We start from the raw sequence: 20,157 nt of genomic DNA on the forward strand, positions 1-20,157 counted from the left end.
AAGGGGAGGGGGAGGGGAAGGGGGAGGGAGAGGGGAAGGAAAGGAAAAAGTTCTGGAAATAAATGGTAATGATGGTTGCACAAAAATGTGAATGTACTTAATGCATGTTACACTTAAAAATTATTAAAGTGATAAATTTTGTGTTATGTGTATGTTACCAAAATTTTAGAAACCTTAAAAATGGAAAAAAATGTTGAAACTTAAAACCTATGTTCACACACACACAAAAATGTATCATTAAAAACAATAAAGTAAGTCTATATGCACTGACATACAAGGATCTCTTATTTAAATTTCCAAATAATTCTATAAGGTAGTACAGCATTACCATTCCCATTTTACATGAGAAAACTGAGGTTCAGAAACACAGTATTATTTTTTCAGTTATATGGTTAGGAAGTGTGAACTGATATTCAAACTCAGGTTTGATTCCAAACTTCACATTCACTCTACTATACACTAAGCATCACACCGAAAATGTAGAAAAAGTAAAATAGTTGCATTATGATAACATGATTGATTTTTTTCCTTTCATTATTATCATTAATATAATTAAAACATAGTTGGTTTTTAAGGGACCATTTTGAAAAACACATCCTGAACATCATCTACTTGGATTTCTGCTTCCAAGTGAATGAAGGTTTAGGCAATTTTTTTTTAATTTTAAAAAGGCTGCTTCAGCTCATGTAAATAACTCACCTGATAAGGAAATGTGGATAATTTGCTTCAAAAGATTTGTTTAAAAACATGCTATTTAGCTTTTTTAAAAAAGATGTGCATAACAATAAAATCTTCCATAAAAGCAATACATACTAAGTGTAATGGGCATTTATTTTGTTTTTAAAAACAGTCAATCTATTAAAGAGTTTTTTGAATATTAATTTCTAATGTTTTTTACAACACCAGAACAAATTATTTTTCTTGCTCAGTGGCACGGTATAGTGAAAAAAACAAAGAGCAAAACAAAGGAGAATTCAAAGAATTAATAAAGAATTTCTATTCTATAGTTAATATTATAGAATTAGCAAATACAGATATAACCATGGCTATTCCAACTTATTTATTCAAAATTATGAAGTAGCATCTATGCCAAAACTATGGGGGAATCTCTACTTTTTAAAAATATTTTCAGTGTTTGAAATCATACAAACCACTAAAAAATACTCTGTGTGATTCAAATGTATCTGAAAGGCCAACAGCTAAAAAATAACACATCTAGTCCAAGAAATAATTTCAGCAGAATTTCAAACATTCAAGATGCTTTGGGGAAGGGATAATTAAACAGGAAATATTGTCATTTAGAAATTATAAATATTCAAAGACTATTTGACACTGAGACCAAAGAATAGATATGTATGTATCTGTATATCTATTCCGAGGTGTATGTATATATATATATATAGATAGATAGATAGATATAGATGTATGTATATATAGATAGGTGTATATATATATCTATATATAAATATATGTATATATAGATATGTATCTCGCTCAGATAAATAACTAACCAACTGCTTCTAGATTTTTAAGTACTGACAACCTCACACATATCTAAAAAGGCAGACATAAATTCAAATCACAGCTCTCATGCTTATCAGTTATGTAAATTATGGCCTAGCTTCCTAGCCTCTTTAAAACATTCTCATTTTTAAAATAGTCTCATCTTTAAAACAGGTATATTTCCTGCTCCACAGTATTATTATAAACAAAGTACATGTTAAACTACATGATGTCATATCACCAATCATGACACGTTAGTTCCCTATACCTCCAAAAAAGAAACACCATCTCAAAGATGAATGAGAGCTGCTTTGGATACTGCCATGAACTCAGCTGCTCATCATTCCTCTATCATTTATTCCTTTCATAAATCAAAATAAAAACATCAGAAGAGAAAAGGATATGTGAGAATATTTGATACATTCTCTCTCTTCTTTCTGACATATTGTTTTGTTTTTTGTGTTTGCAAAAAGCATCTAAGAGTCTCCAGCATGTGTAACTAGCATCCAAGCGACACAAATCTGTTTTTCTCTAAATAAAAACTATCTATCCCTTACTCTTTAGGAATTTGCAAAACAAGTAATTTTCCACTGCCTTTTTAGCATATAATCTGGGTGTCACTTAAAAGTGCTTGACCTTGAACTGAAACCTTCAGGGTAACTTCCCCCAAATTGAGACAAATGTTTTTCAAACTGGGACCACAGACGAAGTTTCATGACGTCTAGAGGTCTCCAAATTAATAAAAATTTTGTGATAAAAAAAAAAAAAAAAAGAAAGGGGACCGGGCTCGGTGGCTCAGCCTGTAATCCCAGCACTTTGGAAGGCCAAGGCAAGTGGACTGCCTGAGCCCATGAGTTCGAGACCCGCCTGAGCAACTTGGCGAGACCTCGTCTCTACAATAAAACAAAAAATAGCCAGGTGTGGTAGCGCACATCTGTATTTGGCTACTTGGAAGGCTTAGGCAGAAGGATTGCCGGAGCCCAGCAGGTGGATGCTGGGGTGGCAGTGAGAGTGCATACCACTGCACTCCAGCCTGGGTGAAGGAGTGAGACTCCAACTCTACTGATAATTATCAGCAGAGATTAGAGGACTAACCTATTATACAGCAATGACTCTGAAACCAGAGCCTGAGTTCAAAACCTAGTTCTGCCCCTTACTAACCCACATAATCGTGGTTAAATACTACAACCTCCTTGTTATTTGGTGTCCTCATTTACAAAATAAGGATAACATTACCCACCCTTATAGCAGCGGTTCCCAACCTTTTTGGCATCGGGATCAGTTTCACGGAAGACAATTTTTCCACAGGTGGAAGGATGGGGGCTGCAGTCAAACTCATAAGGAGCGCACAACCTAGATCCCTCGCATGTGCAGTTCACAATACAGTTCGGGTTCCTATGGGAATCTAATGCTGCCTGATCTGACAGAAGACAGAGCACTGCTCACTGGTCGCTCACCTTGTACTGTGCAGCCCAGTTCCTAACAAGTCACCAACTGACACCAGTTCAGTCCACAGCCTGGGGGTTGGGGATCCCTGCTTCACAGAGTTGTTAAGAAGAATAAAAGAAGCCGGGCGCAGTGGCTCATGCCTATAATCCCAGCACTTTGGGAGGCCGAGGTGAGAGAATTGCCAGAGCCCACGGGTTCAAGAACTGCCTGGGCAACTTGGTGAGACCTCATCTCTAAAGTAAACTAAACAATTGACTGAGTGTGGTGGTACACACCTGTGAGACAGGAGATAGCTAGAAAAAGACTAGGCAGACAGACAAGCCAGTCCTCTGGTAACAATGAGTGACCTCCTGGCAGGACTCTCAGGCTCAGCATTGGTAAACAAGCTCCCTGCAGGCCTCTCAAGCCAGAGCTCAAGTCCTCACTGCTGGGTTCGAAAAGCAACCAATCAGCTCACCATTAGGCCCCTGCTCCCTGCCAATTGGTTCTTAATACTGACCAATCAAAACTGTAACTGCTCACAGCTAGTATGAGTCAATCAGCTTGGACTGAGGGCTATATAAGCACCAGGTTTTCCATTCCAGATGGGCAACCCCTTAGGGTCCCCTCCCACCATGAGAGTTTCTCTATCCTTTCAATAAATCCTGCTTTACTCACATTCAGGCCATCTATGTCCCTCATTCTTCCAGGACATGAGACAAGAACCTCGACCCTGAAGAGCTGTGACCTGAAGAGCTGCAGAAGATTGTCAGAGCAGAAAAGCCGTGCACCCCAGAGGCTGGCTTGCCAGCCTATGGAGCCGGTGGAGTCAGGAGAGCTTAGAGCTGCCGGAAGAAGGCGACACTCCGAAGCTGAGGCACCCAGGGGGCTAGGCTTGCCGGCCCACCCAACCAGCGACACTCTCAGGGCTTGGCTTGCCAGCCCATTAGAGCTGACACTTCCGGGGCTAGGCTTACCAGCCCCTTGATGACCCTCTCTGGGGCTTGGCTGGCCGACCCATTGAGCTGACACACTTGAAGCCCAGGCTGACCTGAAAAATACCTGTCAGTTGTAGTTCCAGCTACTTGGAAGGCTGAGAGGAAGGATCGCCTGAGCCCAGCAGGTCGAGGCTGCAGTGGCCATGAGCATGCCACTGCACTCCAGCATGGGCAACAGAGTGAGACGCCAACTCAAAAATTAATTAATTAAAGAATAAATGAGTTAGTATTTGTACAGAGTTTAGCATACCTTGTCTTTGTTAAGATAAAAATAAATTATTTTATTTGTTTGTTTACTTGAGTCAGGGTCGCACTCTCACCCAGGCTGGTGTGCAGTAGCTTCAAACTCATGGGTTCAAGTGGTCCTCCCACCTCAACCTACCAAACAGCTAGGAATATAGGCATATGCCACCACTCCCAGATAACTTTTTTATTTTTTGTAGAGATGAGGTCACCCTATGTTACCCAGGCTGACCTTGAACTCCTGAGCTCAAGCAATCCTCTAGTCTTGGCCTCCCAAAGTGCTGGATTACAGGACATGAGTTTCGACATCTGGTCTCTTTTTATAAAATAAAAATTTAGGTTTAGTCAGCATTTCTCAAACTATGATTCACAAATTCTCAGAGATGATATTCTTTTTTCCCCATGACTTCAATTATAACCCTTTATCATTTCAAGGAGGAATATTATAATACATAACAGCAGCATATGAGATAGAATTTCTGTGTTGGAGCTAGTTAGCCTCTGATGTCTATTTCTCACCTAAAGTTTATTCTGTATGATGTTATAAAAAATAACTGAATTAAATACAGTATTTTTGTGGAGAAGCCAGAAAAGGCTAAACACAACTGAAATCTAGTTTTGTGATATTCTTTCTAACAGTATTGAATATTCATTTAAGTAACATAAGCATAAGAGCATAAGGAAAAGAAACCCTTCAAAGTCAACTATTTGTTTCAACAGCTTGAAAAGAGTAGATGCTACAAAGAGGCATGGGACCTAAAAATATGTGTGAATGTATTTATGAATTATGTTTTTAATACATGCATCCAGCATTCTAGATATTCACAACAAAATGAATAGCACTTTAATTCTGGCACAAAATGACTGTGAGATATTTTGGTAACATACCTTTCTGACCGAAAATTATGAACTTCAAGCTTTTACAAAATCCACTTTCACATAAGCACTACAGTGTCACCAAGTACAGTCTAACAGCTATACCCTCCACCCCTGTCCCTCACTCATATTCTTCAGCCCATCAAACTCATATTCATTCAGCTGCTGAAGCCGCACCTGATTTAGACTTCTTTCCTACCCTCAATGAAACACTCAAAACAGATATTATATCTCAGATATACGCTAGTGCCCACTTATCCAAGGTTTCACTTTCCATGGTTTCAGTTATCCATGGTCAATCTTGGTCTGAAAATATTAAATGAAAAATTTCATAAATAAACAATTCCTAAGTTTTAAACTGCATGCCATGGCAAGCACCATCCCACCCAATACATGAATCATCCCTCTACCCAGTTCTTCCACCCTATAGACACACTATCTGCCCCTTAGTCACTTAGAAGTCAGTTCCGTTATCAATCAACTAACACAGTATTGCAATGCTGGTGCTCAAGTCATCCTTCTTTTACTTCATAATGGCCCCAAAGCACAAGAGTAGTGATGCTGGCAACTTAGATAGGCCAAAGAGAAGCCACAAAGTACTTGATTTAATAAGAAAAAAGTATGCTGCTCGTTTTTCTGTCACACCTCAGAATGCAAAAGTGACAGCCACACTGTGTGATAAGTGTTTAATATGACGAAAATGGCATTAAGACCTGAGTGGAAGACGTGCACAGAAACATGTCCCGATCAAGGGCAACTGGGGTTGATGCTGTCTACAGTTTCCAGCATCCGTGGGGGCCTTGGAAAGCCACCCTACAGATAAGGGGGTACTACTGCAATCAACACTCTTGGTATGGAGATGCTATTGAAAAGCCAGTAAGAGGACTTTCAGAAAGCAATTTAGTCAAAATTTGCCAAAATTTGTCAATCAATTTTGAAACAGCTATTCTTTCTTGAAGTTTACTTTAAAACTATCTAAATGATGGTCCTCACTTGTTAAAATGTCACTTAATTTTTTTAAAATACCTATATTAATGTGTCAGCTCTAATATACTATGTTTTGGTTCCCTGGTCTGATAACTTATGTATTAAATTTGTAAAAATCTTACTTCTACCTCAAGCTTTCCTCACCCCTCCATCTCACATTTTCTGGAAAAACTGTACTCTTAAAGTTAACCTTAATCCTATTAAAAACTCTATTTTAAAAGGTTTTATTTTAGTCAGCATGTATTAATAACAATTTTCAAATTGAGAGTTTTACAAAAAATAAAGGCGTGTGATCACAAAACTTATCCTAAGCAGAGTACACATTACAATTAACAAACAAAAGTACACAGGCAACATGTCTTCCCCTATCAACAGAAATGACAGTCTAGGAATGGTAGCTCATGCCAGCAATCCCAGCACTTAGGAAGGCTGAAACGAGAGAATTATTTGAACCCAGGAGTTCAAGACCAGCCTGAGCAACACAGCGAAACCTCATCTCTACAAAAAATTACCAGGGCATGGTGGCACATGCCTGTCATCTCAGCTACTTAAGATGCTGAGGTGGAAGGATCACCTGAGCCCAAAGGTCCAGCCTAGCGTTAGACCTTGACTCAAAAAAAACACACAAAACCTGACAGCTGATTTTGTATTCTACTATTTTTAATTATTACTATGAATTTGTAAATCCTCAACATCTTTGGTGAACACAGATAAAGAAAACTGCAAAAGGTACATTCTAAATGCAAAAGAGAAACAAGAAATCTAATGATTGTGAAGCCATCAAAATCCTTTACTAACCTTCTACTTGGTAGAATCATCAAGCCCTATGGGTTTCATTCAGCAATACAAACACCAAAAACAAAATATTCAAACTAGTTAGGTACTTAAGAGAACCATGCAAACACTTTAACCAAAATCCCCCAACTTCTGCTTCACAGAGCTCCGGCACAGGCATCAAGAGTAAAATCTACTTTAATCTTTAGGAAATCACCCACCTTTTCCAAGCATTTTCAGAATTTTACCCCAACACCTATTTCTTCCAGAAGTTTGACAACACACTGCTGGAGTCAATGCTATGGCATGACAGAAAGAGTGTGGTAGAAAAGACTGAAGTCACACAAACTTGGTTGAATCATAAGCACTGCCATCTTTTAGTTATGTGACATGGGCAAATCATTCTACCTCTCTAAGTTTTGGTCTCGCATCTGAAAATGGGCAAAACAGTAGGCCAATACAACTCGGTGGGCTCTTAAGATGATCAAGACCCAACAATCTGAAGAGTACTAAGTAAGCAAAGTGATATAAAGACACTCATTTTTATCTTATTTACGGCACCTAGTAGTTTGGTCAGATAGGCCTCTTGGCAGGCCTAGGGTATTTATATCTTAATCTATAAATCTGCCTTTCAAACTGAAGACCTGCAATGTGGTAACCTCAAATCTGAGCGGGCTTGCGCCTATTTCAAAGAAGTCACCCAATCCAAAGAAGCTACTCAGAGGTCCAGTAGGGAAAGACATTGGTTCATTAGAACTTACAGGAGGCTTAGCTGGGCACGGTAGCACGCACCTGTAGTTCCAGCTACTTGGAAAACTGAGGCAGAAGGATCGCCAGGTTGAAGCTGCAATGGTTGTGAGCATGCCACTGCACTGCAGCCTGGGGGACAGAGTGAGACTGACTCAAATTAAATAAATAAATAAGATACTCTTTTTAAAAAAACGTATGGGAGGCACCAAGGCAGTCAATCAGTGAAATCCATGCCTTGGGACATTAAAGCAAGCAGTTTTATAATCAAAGCAAGCAAGTTAATTCAAATCCCTATACAGTACAGTGTTTACAATCACACTGATTAAGAGTGACGCCTATATTATATTCAACTTTGCTCGGTCACCTGCATCCCATGACTAATGAGGGAATATGCACATCCTTCAAAGACCAGCCTTGGCCAAAGGTTGCTCCCTGACAGAGAGGGTAGAAAGAAGCCAGGTAGAAGGGGACATAATCTATGTCCAGATAATGCCTTACAGGAGGACTGCATGCTACTGGAAGTACAGAAGAAAGTAAAACAGTAGATCCTAAAATGTTTCGTTGAAGTGAAGCATCTAGAACCACACTATGTACCAAAACTTTCATGTTCCTCATCTTTTGTTAGGGCTTTTGGGTGGAAAAGTTTGACAAACACAGGAATCTTATTATTTTCATAACACTCTGCATTTTCCAGGTATTTTATGTTTTTGAAATAGACAGCTTTGCCCATTAGTTCAATATTTAGTCTGATTTAAAACAAAATTTTGTTAAAATGTTTAAAAAGGTAAACTTTGGAAGAAAAAAAGAACAATACTTCCAAAAATACCAAGAGTGAAAAGAACATTCTGGTATTTAAAGACACCTAAAAGACCCATAAAAGAATGTAATTAAAGAGTGTGACTATAAGGAAATAGTACAAAAGAGTTTTTTGGGTGATGAAAGTCTTCAGTGTCCTAATCATTGTGGTGATTTTATTAATCTATACATAAGTTAAAACTCAGAGAAATATATGCCCAAAAAGTCTATTTTACCATACAATAATTTTAAAAATAAAGTATATACATTCCTGAACTTTACAAATGATATATTTTTAAACTATATTTACTAATTTTTAAACTATATATTTTTTAATTATATATTTTTAACTATATTTAAATATAGTTTATATATTTAAACTATATTTACTAATTTACTAACAAACTTGCCAACTAATTTACTAAAAAACTTGCCAATACATAATATTACAGTTGACCCTTGAACAACCTGAATTTGAACTGCAAAGGTTCACTTACACAAGGATTTTTTTTCCAATAACTATAATGAAAATTTTTTGAAGACCTCAGACAATTTTTAAAAATTCACAGATGAAATATCAAAAAAAATTAAGAAAAGGGATGGTATGAATGCATAAGATATGTATAAATACTATTTTATCATCTACTACCATAAAATATACACAAATTATAAAAAGTTTAAATTTATCAAAACTTACACACAGATTATACATGGCTCCGTTCACAGTCAAAAGAAATGCAAATAGACTAAAGATGCAGTATTATATCATAACTGCTTAAGATTAATTATACTTTAAAAAAAATTAGCTATACTACAAACAGTACTACTATAATGATTTCATTGCCACCTCCTGCAACAGGAGGTGAGATCAAGCGTTGTGGGTATCCACTTTAAAAGCCCTGTGATGCTGATCATCTCCGTGTGAGCAGTCCGTCTCTACAGTAAATTATGTATCACAGTAAGAAGTAAGTTCTAGCAGTTCCCATGTATATTTCATCATGCTTAGTGTAATACTGGAAACCATGAATAACACCATGGGACCCATAGGCAATGCTATTAGAGATGCTGGAAGAGCTCCCAGGACTCAGAGAAAAGTCACAACATGTAAGAAAAAGCCAAGTGGTTTGATATGGAACATAGATTAGAGTCTGCAGCTGTGGTTCCTCCATTTCAGACAGACAAATAAGCAGATAAGCAGACAAGTAAACAGACAAGTAAACAGATGATGCCAACTTATGGTATCAATATGTATAGTACAGTACTGTAAATGTATTTTCTGTTATGATTTTCTAAATAATATTTTCTTTTCTCTAGTTTTCTTTACTGTAATAATACAGAATACAACACATATGCAAAATGCATGTTAATTGACTATGTTATTGGTAAGAGTTCTGGTCAATAAGAGGCTTTTGGGGGATGCAAAAGTTATACACTTAGAGTAAGCAGGAGGTTAGCATTCCAAACTCTCATGTTGTTCAAGCGTCAATTTTATTTTAGAATCAAGTTTAAAGAATTCTCTAGCTTAGGGTCATTGAGACCTGGCCAAAAAAAAGAGAAAAAAAAGAATTATCTAGCTGAAAAGATTCTGTACTTACCAGACTGATACATGAGAGACAAATAATTTCATTATAATTGTACCAAAACCTACAGTTCTTCACAAAATCTTAAGATACAAATATCAAGTTTAAATTTTTGTTGTCGTTATTTTGGGGCACAGTAAATTTTAATGTCTTCCCTTTGGGTGAAAAGAGGCCACACCAGCTACTTTGAAGATAGCCCAAAGGACATCTAAACTTTGCTGCAGAAAGGATTTGGTCCTATCTTGTACTGGCTTAGGATACAGAAAGAGAAGTTTTGTAGCTCAAACTCCTCTGGGCTGGGGTGGGGCAGAGGCCAACAAGGAAGTGGTTTAGAAGAGGCAGGTATATGGGTGTAGGCTTGACCTTCTTGCTGACCAAGTTGCAACAGTAGGTCCTGGTTGGACACAGAGGTGACAAGGGCGGCCTGAGCCTCAGGCTAGCTGTGCACTGCTATGGTGGCCTGCCCAGTTTGATCTCCCTGGGCCCCCTCCACAGAGTCGCTGGTGGGAATGACAATGCTGTGATATGGACCCTGAAGTCTCCTTGTATGGTCCCACAGATAGCCTCAGCTGAGTCAGCGTGTCCTATCATAGCCCTCCAGGCACGGACCACACTGCAATCTTCCCCAACTGTGGCCTCCATGGCCCAGAGCTTATGTGGCTGATGACAGCTGGACAGAAGGGCGTCCTCCACAGGTACTGGAAGCCATCAACAAGGTCGCCAACAAGGTTGCTCTCTGGCACCTGCAGCATCTTCATTCCTACCATCTTCAGTTGAATCCCCGCTTTTCAAAGCACTGGATCCTGTTCCCATCTGGTTTCCCAGAACCATCTGGCTTCACCAGGACCAGGGTTGGCTCCAGGTCTAGCAAGACTTTTCCCAGTTGGGGCATGCAAGAAGTGCTGTGTCCAGGTTTAATTTTTATTCTTAAATACAAAGAGCTGCACTGACCTGATAATGATTATCTAAAAATATTATATCATCTTCAATGCCTACACTACTGAAACACTCAAAGTAAATAAAAATTATATCAAAACTTCTCTTAAAAAAAAGAAAAATTCAATTTCCTATTATTTTGCTTTATTGAGGTGAAATTGACATATAAGAAAATGTACATAAGTATACAAATTAAACATGTCGTGCCATATGTATATACCTGTGAAACCATCACCACAATCAAGATTATGAACATATCCATCACCTCCATGAGTTTTCTCAAGTCCCTTTATAATCCTCCTCTGCCCCTCCCCCAGACAATTATAATCTGTTTTCTAATTAGGATGCATTTTCTAGACTCTTATATAATATAATTATTGTATATGCTGTTTTTTAGGACTGCCTTCTTCCACCCAGCATAATTATTTTGAGATTCCTCCATGTTATTATGTGTAGAAAAAAATTTACCTGTATATAAAATCAGCCCCCAGTTTCTGCAAACTAGGCTTAAACACAAGATGATTATCTTCAATTAGTTCTACATGAAGTTTCACCTAGACAACAGATTATTCAATCACTCCTGAATCAATATTCTCTCTCTCTCTTTTTTTAAGAGACAGGGTCTTGCTATATTGCCCCAGCTGGAGTACAGCTATTCACAGGTATAAGCATAGCAAACTGTACTTTAAACTCCTGGATCAAGCACTCCTACTGCCTAAGCCTCCAAAGGAGCTAGGACTATAGAAGTGTGCCTCCACGCCCAGCTTTGAATCATGTTTTTCCCTAGCTTCCTACCACCACCACTGAAAAATCAATAGTCTTTTGGAAAAGTTTTCTAAGCATTTAAACTAGGGCAAAAAAAAATGTAATCCTCCAATAAGAAGACTCTGATTCTGTTTTTAAATTAACCTTAATAAGCAGAGATTCATTTGTACTCTAAAAAAATACTTCTCACAAAGCTTTGCTGATAAAAATCACCAGAAAAAAGGATGAGCTCTCATAATTCCTCATGCAAAGTATGACGGTTTTAATCTTTTTCTTTTCTTTTTTTTTAAGCCAGGGTCTCACTGTGACACCCAGGCTGGAGTGCAGTGGTACCATCATGGTTAACCACAACCTTCCTCAATCTTCTGGGCTCAGGCAATGCTTCCGTCTCAGCTTCCTGAGTAGCTGGGACTACAGGTGTGCACCACCACACCCAGCCAATTTGTTTATTTTTTTGTGAAGACGAGGTTTCCCTATGTTGCCTAGACTGGTCTCGAACTCCTGGGCTCCAGCAGTCCTCTTGCCTCAGCCTTCCAAAGGGCTGGGATTACAGGCGTGAACCATCAGGCCCAGTCTTTTCTTTTTAAGTGTCAAAATGAGAGCTTTCACCTCAGCAACACTTGTTTAGTGAAAGATAAATTCTGTTTACATGGCTGAATACAGCTATGAGTTGGCATACAGTAACTAGTTTTAAAAGACTAGTAGAACTCCAGACGTGAATACATGCAATCAAGAACAGAATCTTTCATTATTTCTCCTATCCTGCATGTCCATATTAGTATGATTTCCAAACCTGAAAATCCCTAGAAATAAAACTTTAAAGAGAACTCTAAATGACAAATAAAAGTAGGGTTCTAAAATACCTACATATTAGGCATTTAGCTCCCAGCACCCTGGTGTGCTACCCCATTTGCTTACCCTCCAGGTAAGTACTGTGTATATATTTTTTTACCAAAAAAAAATACTCTATGTTGTTTATACTCAAACTTCATCTATGGAAATCGTTATCAATAGCTTGAACATATAGTTTAAAACATAATGAAATCTTAAACTCTTGGTACTTTATGCCATTTTGGTTGCTTAAAATATGAAAAAATGCAACTTAACTGAATATTGTAATTGCAGAATAAGCTACTGGAACAATTTCATCTATCCCCACCAAATTCCAGCTGTCCACTTTCAACCCCTTATATTTAAGCCACTTGACATAGATATCTTTAATATGGCGAACATGAGGACATCCCCAACTACATCCTACTCATCATCATTCATTCTTTTTATCTTTCCTTCTTTTTTTTGAGTCATGGTCTCACTCTGTCGCTCAGTGACACGATCACAGCTCACCGTAGCCTCAACTTCCTGGGCTCAGGCAATCCTTCCACCTCAGCCTCCCAAGTAGCTAGGACTATAGGTATGTGCTGCCATGCCTGACAATCTTTTTGATAGAGGTAAGGTCTGAGTATGTTGACTGGGTTAGTCTCGAACTCCTGGGCTCAAGGAATATTCCCACCTCAATCTTCCAAAGAGTCACCATGCCTGGTGTCATCATTCATTCTATCCACATTAACAGTTCTTAAGGGAGCAGGTTCCTTTCTACCACAGGGCCTTGACACAAGCCATTTACTCTGAACAATCAATCTTTCTTTTCCTCCTTTTGCTAACTTAGCTCCCATTCATCTTTTATCTCTCTGCATAACTAACATAACTATCACCTCCTTGAGGTAACACCACACATTCACACACACACACTCTTTCTCTTATTTTTACACAATTGGAAAAGGACATCTGATATTTATGTGACCATTTTACTCAATGCCTGTATCCTCCACCTTATAAGAGCAAGGGTCATAACTGTTTTTGCTCACTATCACATCCCTCAGCACTTAGCATACTTATGAGGGTGCTCCATTAATATGGATCAAATAAATAAGACAGTCATCGAAAGGTTTAAAGTCAAAGCAAATCCATCAAAATAAGTATCTGCATTTTAAACAAGTATACATTTTTGAGTCAATGTATATATTTTATATATTTCTAATAGCCAAGGGAAATAAGCAAGATGAGGGGAAAGTTAATTTTTTAATTAATCAAATTAATGGAGACAAAAATGGCATTAGTAAATAAAAATTTAGTGATAAACCAAAACTTTTCCTTAACAATTTTTGTGCCCTAACTTTCAGAAGTTCTAACCAAAAGCTGAAAAGTGCCTTAAACACGAATATATCATCACTCTCTATACTCTTCCGTTTCCTTAGTAGTTTTAAAACAACTGTCTCAAACAAAAATAGGAAAATTAAAAGATATAAGCATATAAAATGGATCAAACATCACTCATCAAAATAAGAAATGATGAACTTAGGAACTAAAATAAGTTTCAAACGTGGTAACAGGCAAATATGTGAACAATTCACCAGTAAGTTTAGAGGAAAAAGAAAAATAAGCTCAGGTCCAACAAAGTAATTACACACTTATTAATGTAATAATTCAATGTCTGTTTCCACCATAGATTATAAGCTCCACAAAAGCAGTGAATGTATCAGATTCTGTTACTCATTACATATCCCAGCACCCCAAACAGAAAGCATTTACTATGTAATTAATGAGTAGTAAATAAATACACAAACAAGTAAACTGTATTTCTAGTGACTTTAAGATATTTGAAGAAAATAACTTTCAACTAAAAAGCAATATAAAAAATAAAATTTTATTCACTCATATTTAATCTAATTGTTTAAGATGATAATATATCATAATTTTCATTAAAGAATTCTCCATTTACATAGCTTCAAAGTAATCACCTTATCATTCTAATCTCTAAAGTCTTTTACTCTGACTATATCCATGAAACTATTTTTAAAACTCTGGTTATAAATGTATGTGTTCTATGCACTATATGATAATATATACCATATTTCATCAGTACTACACGTTGATATCTCTAACATCAACTGCTCTAAGAAAGCATAGTATCTAGTTTAATTGGATTTTCTTTCCTTTCTGAAGGATGGAATTTTTAGCCTGAATGAAATACAGCAAATATACTATTATGCTCTTCACCAAATTCAGTTTTTCCCCTAAAGGTTAAAAAACATTTCATACAAATATTATATAAGAAACAACAAAACTAAAGACATTTTTATTACTAATATTTATTAATGGTTTCAGGTCATCGTCAGGACCTTACCATCATCCTAAAACTGCTCCAGCTTTGAGATTTTTAAGTCAAATATCCTTCTGTAACTACAACCCCTTTGCACCCAGCATACCTGATCTAAAACTTCATTGGAAATCAGATCCTCAAGCCTTCATTTTTCAGTCCTCTTCTGTTTTCACTCCTGCTATTTTAAGATTTTTTTCCAGCCAGCATTTCTACTCACTCTCATAACCCAAATCTTCATTTCTCTTGCCCCATCCTTCTGTCATATTTGCACTATTTTCTGATCAATATTTATCCAATGTCCCAAGCATAAAAATTCAAAAAAGTGTCCCAAAATGAATTCATCATCTCTTTCAATACTTATTATTTTTTTTCTGTAGTTAACATCTCAGTGAATGGCATCATAATTCATTAAAAGTGATGCAGTCCAAAACCCCAGGAGTCACACTTGACTCTACCCGGTCTTTGAAATCCTCACATCAGTCACCAAAATCAGTGGCAAAACAAATTGTCAAGAAACACAAAGGTTCTTCCATTATATAGAAGCTTTAGGTTAACACTTCTCTACATAACTGAATCCTGCCCCCCCCCAAAAAAACTCATTCTTTGCCTAGACCTCCAGAAGATCTCTCTTCACCCAAGGTTAAGCTACCCAGAGCAATGCTTCTCAAATTGTCTGTGGTGGGTTTTTAATAAAATACAATGCAAATGAATTACTAGGCAAGTGATTTTTTTAAAGACATACAAAAAATACTAGCACAATTTTTTATTTGATTCAAGTGATGAAAAAAATTAGCCAAACTGCTATAAAATTTTCTAAGTTTTCACTATCACAAGTAGCAATAGTACCAAACCAGACCATAACTGGCCCTGCCTCTAACTTGTGTTGTCTTTGTTTCCACTGCTTTGCTCATTATAATACTATTACAATAAAGAGCAGCCTTGATTTGAGCTTTAACCTAAACCCTTCCACTTAGTCAGAGGATTACTTATGCTACTGGCTCTCTTTGTAGTCAAAAGAATCCAAACCAACCTGCAGTTCTACCTGTTTGCTCTCTTTGTTTTATATTCCTCTCCATAAGGACTAGCTGATCTGTAGCTTCTCCTTAATCTTTTCATCTCTAATAGATAAACTGGATGCCTTCTCTCCTATGAAATAGACTCCCCTTTTCTATCAATTTTGCCTTCTTAACACATAGAAAAGCAAGAATGCAGAAAAGTTCCGCAACTTAAGAAATTTCAAAATGCCTTTACAATCAACAAAGTTCCACACAGAAACACTTCTCAATGGCATTAATCCAGAAGGAGATAAGATCCAATTTGAATATAATATCAACACAGCATATACTTGCTATGGAACAAGCCTTCCCGTATGGAGATGACACCAAGTAACATTAAAGTCACAAATTTACATACAAACCCACAATTCATCTGGGGAAGCAAATTCCTATTAATCGGTCATATCTATGTATTTGAATAATATTTTGAAAGAAAACACTGATCTCAATGAAATCAATTATTAAATAAACAACTGTACTTACGAGTTAGATGAAAGATCCCATCACAGGCACTAATATGAGATAAAAAAGCATTTCCCAGGCCCTGCCCATTGTGTGCTCCTTTCACAAGGCCAGCAATATCCACTACATTTAGAAAGGCAGGAATTTTGCTGAAAAACAAAAAGGATGATTTTACATAAAATAATACTAAGAACCTATTTATTAACCAAAGGGATTCCCCAAGTGTTTCACATAAAATTTTTCCTTTCTAGTGCAATGTTTATGATAATTATTTTACTACAAAAAAAAAAATTAAATAAGAAACTACCTTTTAATGCATTAGGACTTTCTTACCTAAGAAAATGAAGGAGAAAAATTTCTTTAAATTATTATTTATTTATTTTTTAAATTATAAAGATGTGGGGTACAATTCAGGGTTAGGTATACAAACGCTGATTGTTGATGAGGTATGCCCCTGAAGGAGAAAATTAAAGTAGAAGAAATGCATTTGGTGTGTTTCTGAGATTAAAATTCATATCATTAATTTTACTATGAAGTTATTTTTTTGTTTTATTTAACTGCTGTCACCTAATTGGAAATTTATTATAAAATTATATTTAAATATGCATATACACACCAAAGTAGTAGGCAGTGTTTAAAGAACATACTGGGGTAATAATCATAAAACGAGCCAACTTACTTGTGCCAGGCACAAGACTAAGTACTTTACATGTATTACTTCATTTCAATGTTCAAAACAACTCAATAAGTTAGGTGCTATTATTTTTTTTTATTATTATTATTCATAGATATGAGGTCTCACTATGTTGCCCAGGCTGATCTCAAACTCCTGGGCTCAAGCAATCCTCCCACCTTGGTCTCCCGAAGTGTTAATATTATAGGCATAAGCCACTGCACTGGGTCATAGGTGTTATTTATTAAACTTACTTTACAAATGAGGACATTATGCCTTGGAGGAGATAAAAAATCAACTGCATACAGGATCACTTAACTAGCAGTGACAAAACTAGGATTCAAAGATAGGCAAGACAGTCTGAGTTTGCATTTAATCACCACCACATGGGTTATGTAAGTAAAAAAATGCATGTAGCAGTGAGAATTAGTTATCAGCATAGTAACAACCTAGTTGCTAATAACTGCAACCAAATTAGATGTATACACAAAATAACATTTGCTTTGCCAAGTAAAGGCACAGAGTTAAACAAGTTAGAAACCAAGTTAGGAAAATCAGTCTGCCATATAAAAATGAAGATTAATAAAAGTTACTTTTAATGTCATATGACAAAGGTATATGCTATAATCCTGTATTTTGTCAATTTTCAAGAGCATTCATTTTTCAGAATGTCAGTTTCACTACCTGATAAAATACAACATAATAGATCCAAAAAGATTTCCCTATTATCTGCATGGAAAATAAGTCCTTTCAAAATAATTGATCTATAAATATTATAGATAGAAATTACATGATTACTGCTGCCACCAAATCCACTAAAAACACATAAATGTGGTTAGTTTCTTGTTGTTGGATATTGTGACTGCCTTCCCAGCATGCACTTCTCTTGGTACCTAGACTAATTTTCATTTGAGTAGTCATACCTCTCCAGTGTAGCCCAGAGTTTTGGAGAAGCTTGCTCCACCCTCACTCTAGCGGGTCAGCATGTAGCTCGGGCCTGTACTGAGCACTTTAATCTCATCCCTAGACACAGTTAATATTTCTAGGACTTATACCTTGCCCTATCTGCTTTCAAAGACTTAAGGAAAGGCCAGGTGCAGTGGCGTGCACTTGTAGTCCCAGTTACTTGGGAAACTGAGACAGGAGGATCACTTGAGCTCAGGAGTCCGAGTTCAACCTGGGCAACACAGTGAGATCTCCATCTCTTAATTTAAGAGAAATTGTTCTTCAATAGAAACAGGCTGAATAATACATCTAAGTAGGATTTTTCATTGCTCAATGGAGAGGTTTGCTGGAAGGAGTGAGGAAGGTTGAACAGAAGAAGCATATCAGTCTTCTAAAAGAGCTTCTAGGAGCAATTCCCTCTTTCACTCTTACATGGATTAGCATACAGTTCCATCCTGTGACCACAAGGGGAAGACAAGTTTAGGATCAAGTTGACAAAGTAAAATGAAAAGGTGAAAGAAGCCAGTCCTTGACACCACTGAGCTAAGAACATCATGCTACCTGTTATTAGCCCAATAAACCAATTTTTAAAGTCAATATGTTAAGTGTAACTAAACTCATCCTAAATGATATAATTTCTAACAATTAAGCCACCCATATGAAAAATATGAAGTACAATAACATGCACATAGGTGGAAAGGCACTGAGTTTGAAACGAGAAGCCTTGGGTTATATTCCTGGTTGACATTAATTTTAAGTATGGCCATGAACATATCATTCCATCTTTCAAGGCTTCAAGTTTCTTTTTATGAGGACACTAAACAGAAAGCTCTCCAGTTCTGAGATTCTATTCTCTAAAGAAAATGAATGTCTCAATTCTGATTTGTGATTTAAGGGCAGGATAAAGGTTTAAATTATTAATACAATATCTCAAAAGATAAAAACTTGAAACTTAATTCAAGGATTTGTGATGTATTATACCAATGACTTCATGACTACTTGAGCAAAAAAATATTTTTAGACCTTATGAAACTTTCCTGAGACTAAAATAATGTTAAGAATCTTTTAAGCACAGTACTGTAATGAACACAAAAATATTTATAAATTGTTCTTCAAAAGAAACAGGCTGAATAATACATCTAAGCAGGATTTTTCATTTCTAAAAAAAAAAAAAATGAGAATCTGCTATATAACAGAGATGTGTGGAGTAGCAAGAAGGAACACTATAAATTGTCTATTTTCCTTTTTTATTTGCCTGAGCACCAAGAGGCCAAAATTAAGTTACCAAAAACGAAGATGGGCTTCCATTCAATATTTCTATTTCCATAAGGGCATTTAATCAATGCCTAGTAAAGAAAAAGCAAGGGAAAATTTTTTTAAATTAATCAATATTTTTTATTATGGTTTTGTGGGGTACAGTTAAGGGAAAATTTTGATAAATTCCATCACTGCCTAAAGTCTCAACAAATGTAAAGTCCAAGAGCTTTAATGTTGCTGCTGCTGTTCTCTTCATGTCTTTGAAAAACGTCAGCAATGTCACATGATCACATGGTCCAGCAGTGGCAAGGGCCCACACCGGAAGGGAGTCGAGTGGGGAGAGAAGGCAACATGACAGCAGCTACATATGGGCAGGAAAGCAGCCCAGTGATAGCTGTGGCCCAGGTCAGGAGGGCATCCAAATCAGGTAGCAACCTGGTGAGTCGAGAGATTGACCACCTAGTGGGACTGAGCAAAGGAGTAAAACTATTGAGGACAAAAGGAGGTAGGCTTCCTTCAGTGTTGGAGAAAATAAGCACAAATATGCAAGGGGAAAAAGTTAGAATGAACCCAGTAGTGTTAGGCATAGTGTTAGGCTAGAATTAGAGGTGAACTCATGGTCTCTAATACAGATACAGAAATAGATACATACGTGTGTATGTGTATGGAGATGTATATATAAATACATGTACATCCACATACATTTATTTCTTAGCTCTGTCCACTGAGAAAGCATAGGAACACCACCACAGTAGCAACAAGTGCAACTATATCCAGACTTAATGTTTCTAAAGAACATTCTCCTCTACATAGAACCAGGGCTCTTTGCAGAAATAGCTAACTCCAAGGCTGAGGCAGGGAAAATACAAAATAAGTCTGGAACATAACGTTGTACCAGAAGCAAAGAAATGGCAAAGGATGACTGGAACTTGTCAAAAAAAATTAAAATTAAAAAAAAGCAGAAGCCAGT

General features: G+C 36.8%; 1 protein-coding gene across 3 annotated transcripts in view; it reads right to left on the reverse strand.

The window, feature by feature from the left end:
• Window positions 1-20,157, reverse strand: part of OLA1 (Obg like ATPase 1) — a 183,319-nt gene that overhangs the window by 133,034 nt on the left and 30,128 nt on the right. For all 3 annotated transcript variants that reach the window (XM_021715889.1, XM_008064751.2, XM_021715890.1), the window contains one exon: window positions 16,334-16,461. In XM_021715889.1, the coding sequence (XP_021571564.1) occupies window positions 16,334-16,461 (128 nt within the window). The remainder of the gene's footprint in view (window positions 1-16,333; window positions 16,462-20,157) is intronic.

Source organism: Carlito syrichta, unplaced genomic scaffold, assembly GCF_000164805.1.
Source record: "Carlito syrichta isolate Samal-C Ts95f unplaced genomic scaffold, Tarsius_syrichta-2.0.1 Scaffold307993, whole genome shotgun sequence".
NCBI classification, from domain to species: Eukaryota; Metazoa; Chordata; class Mammalia; order Primates; family Tarsiidae; genus Carlito; species Carlito syrichta.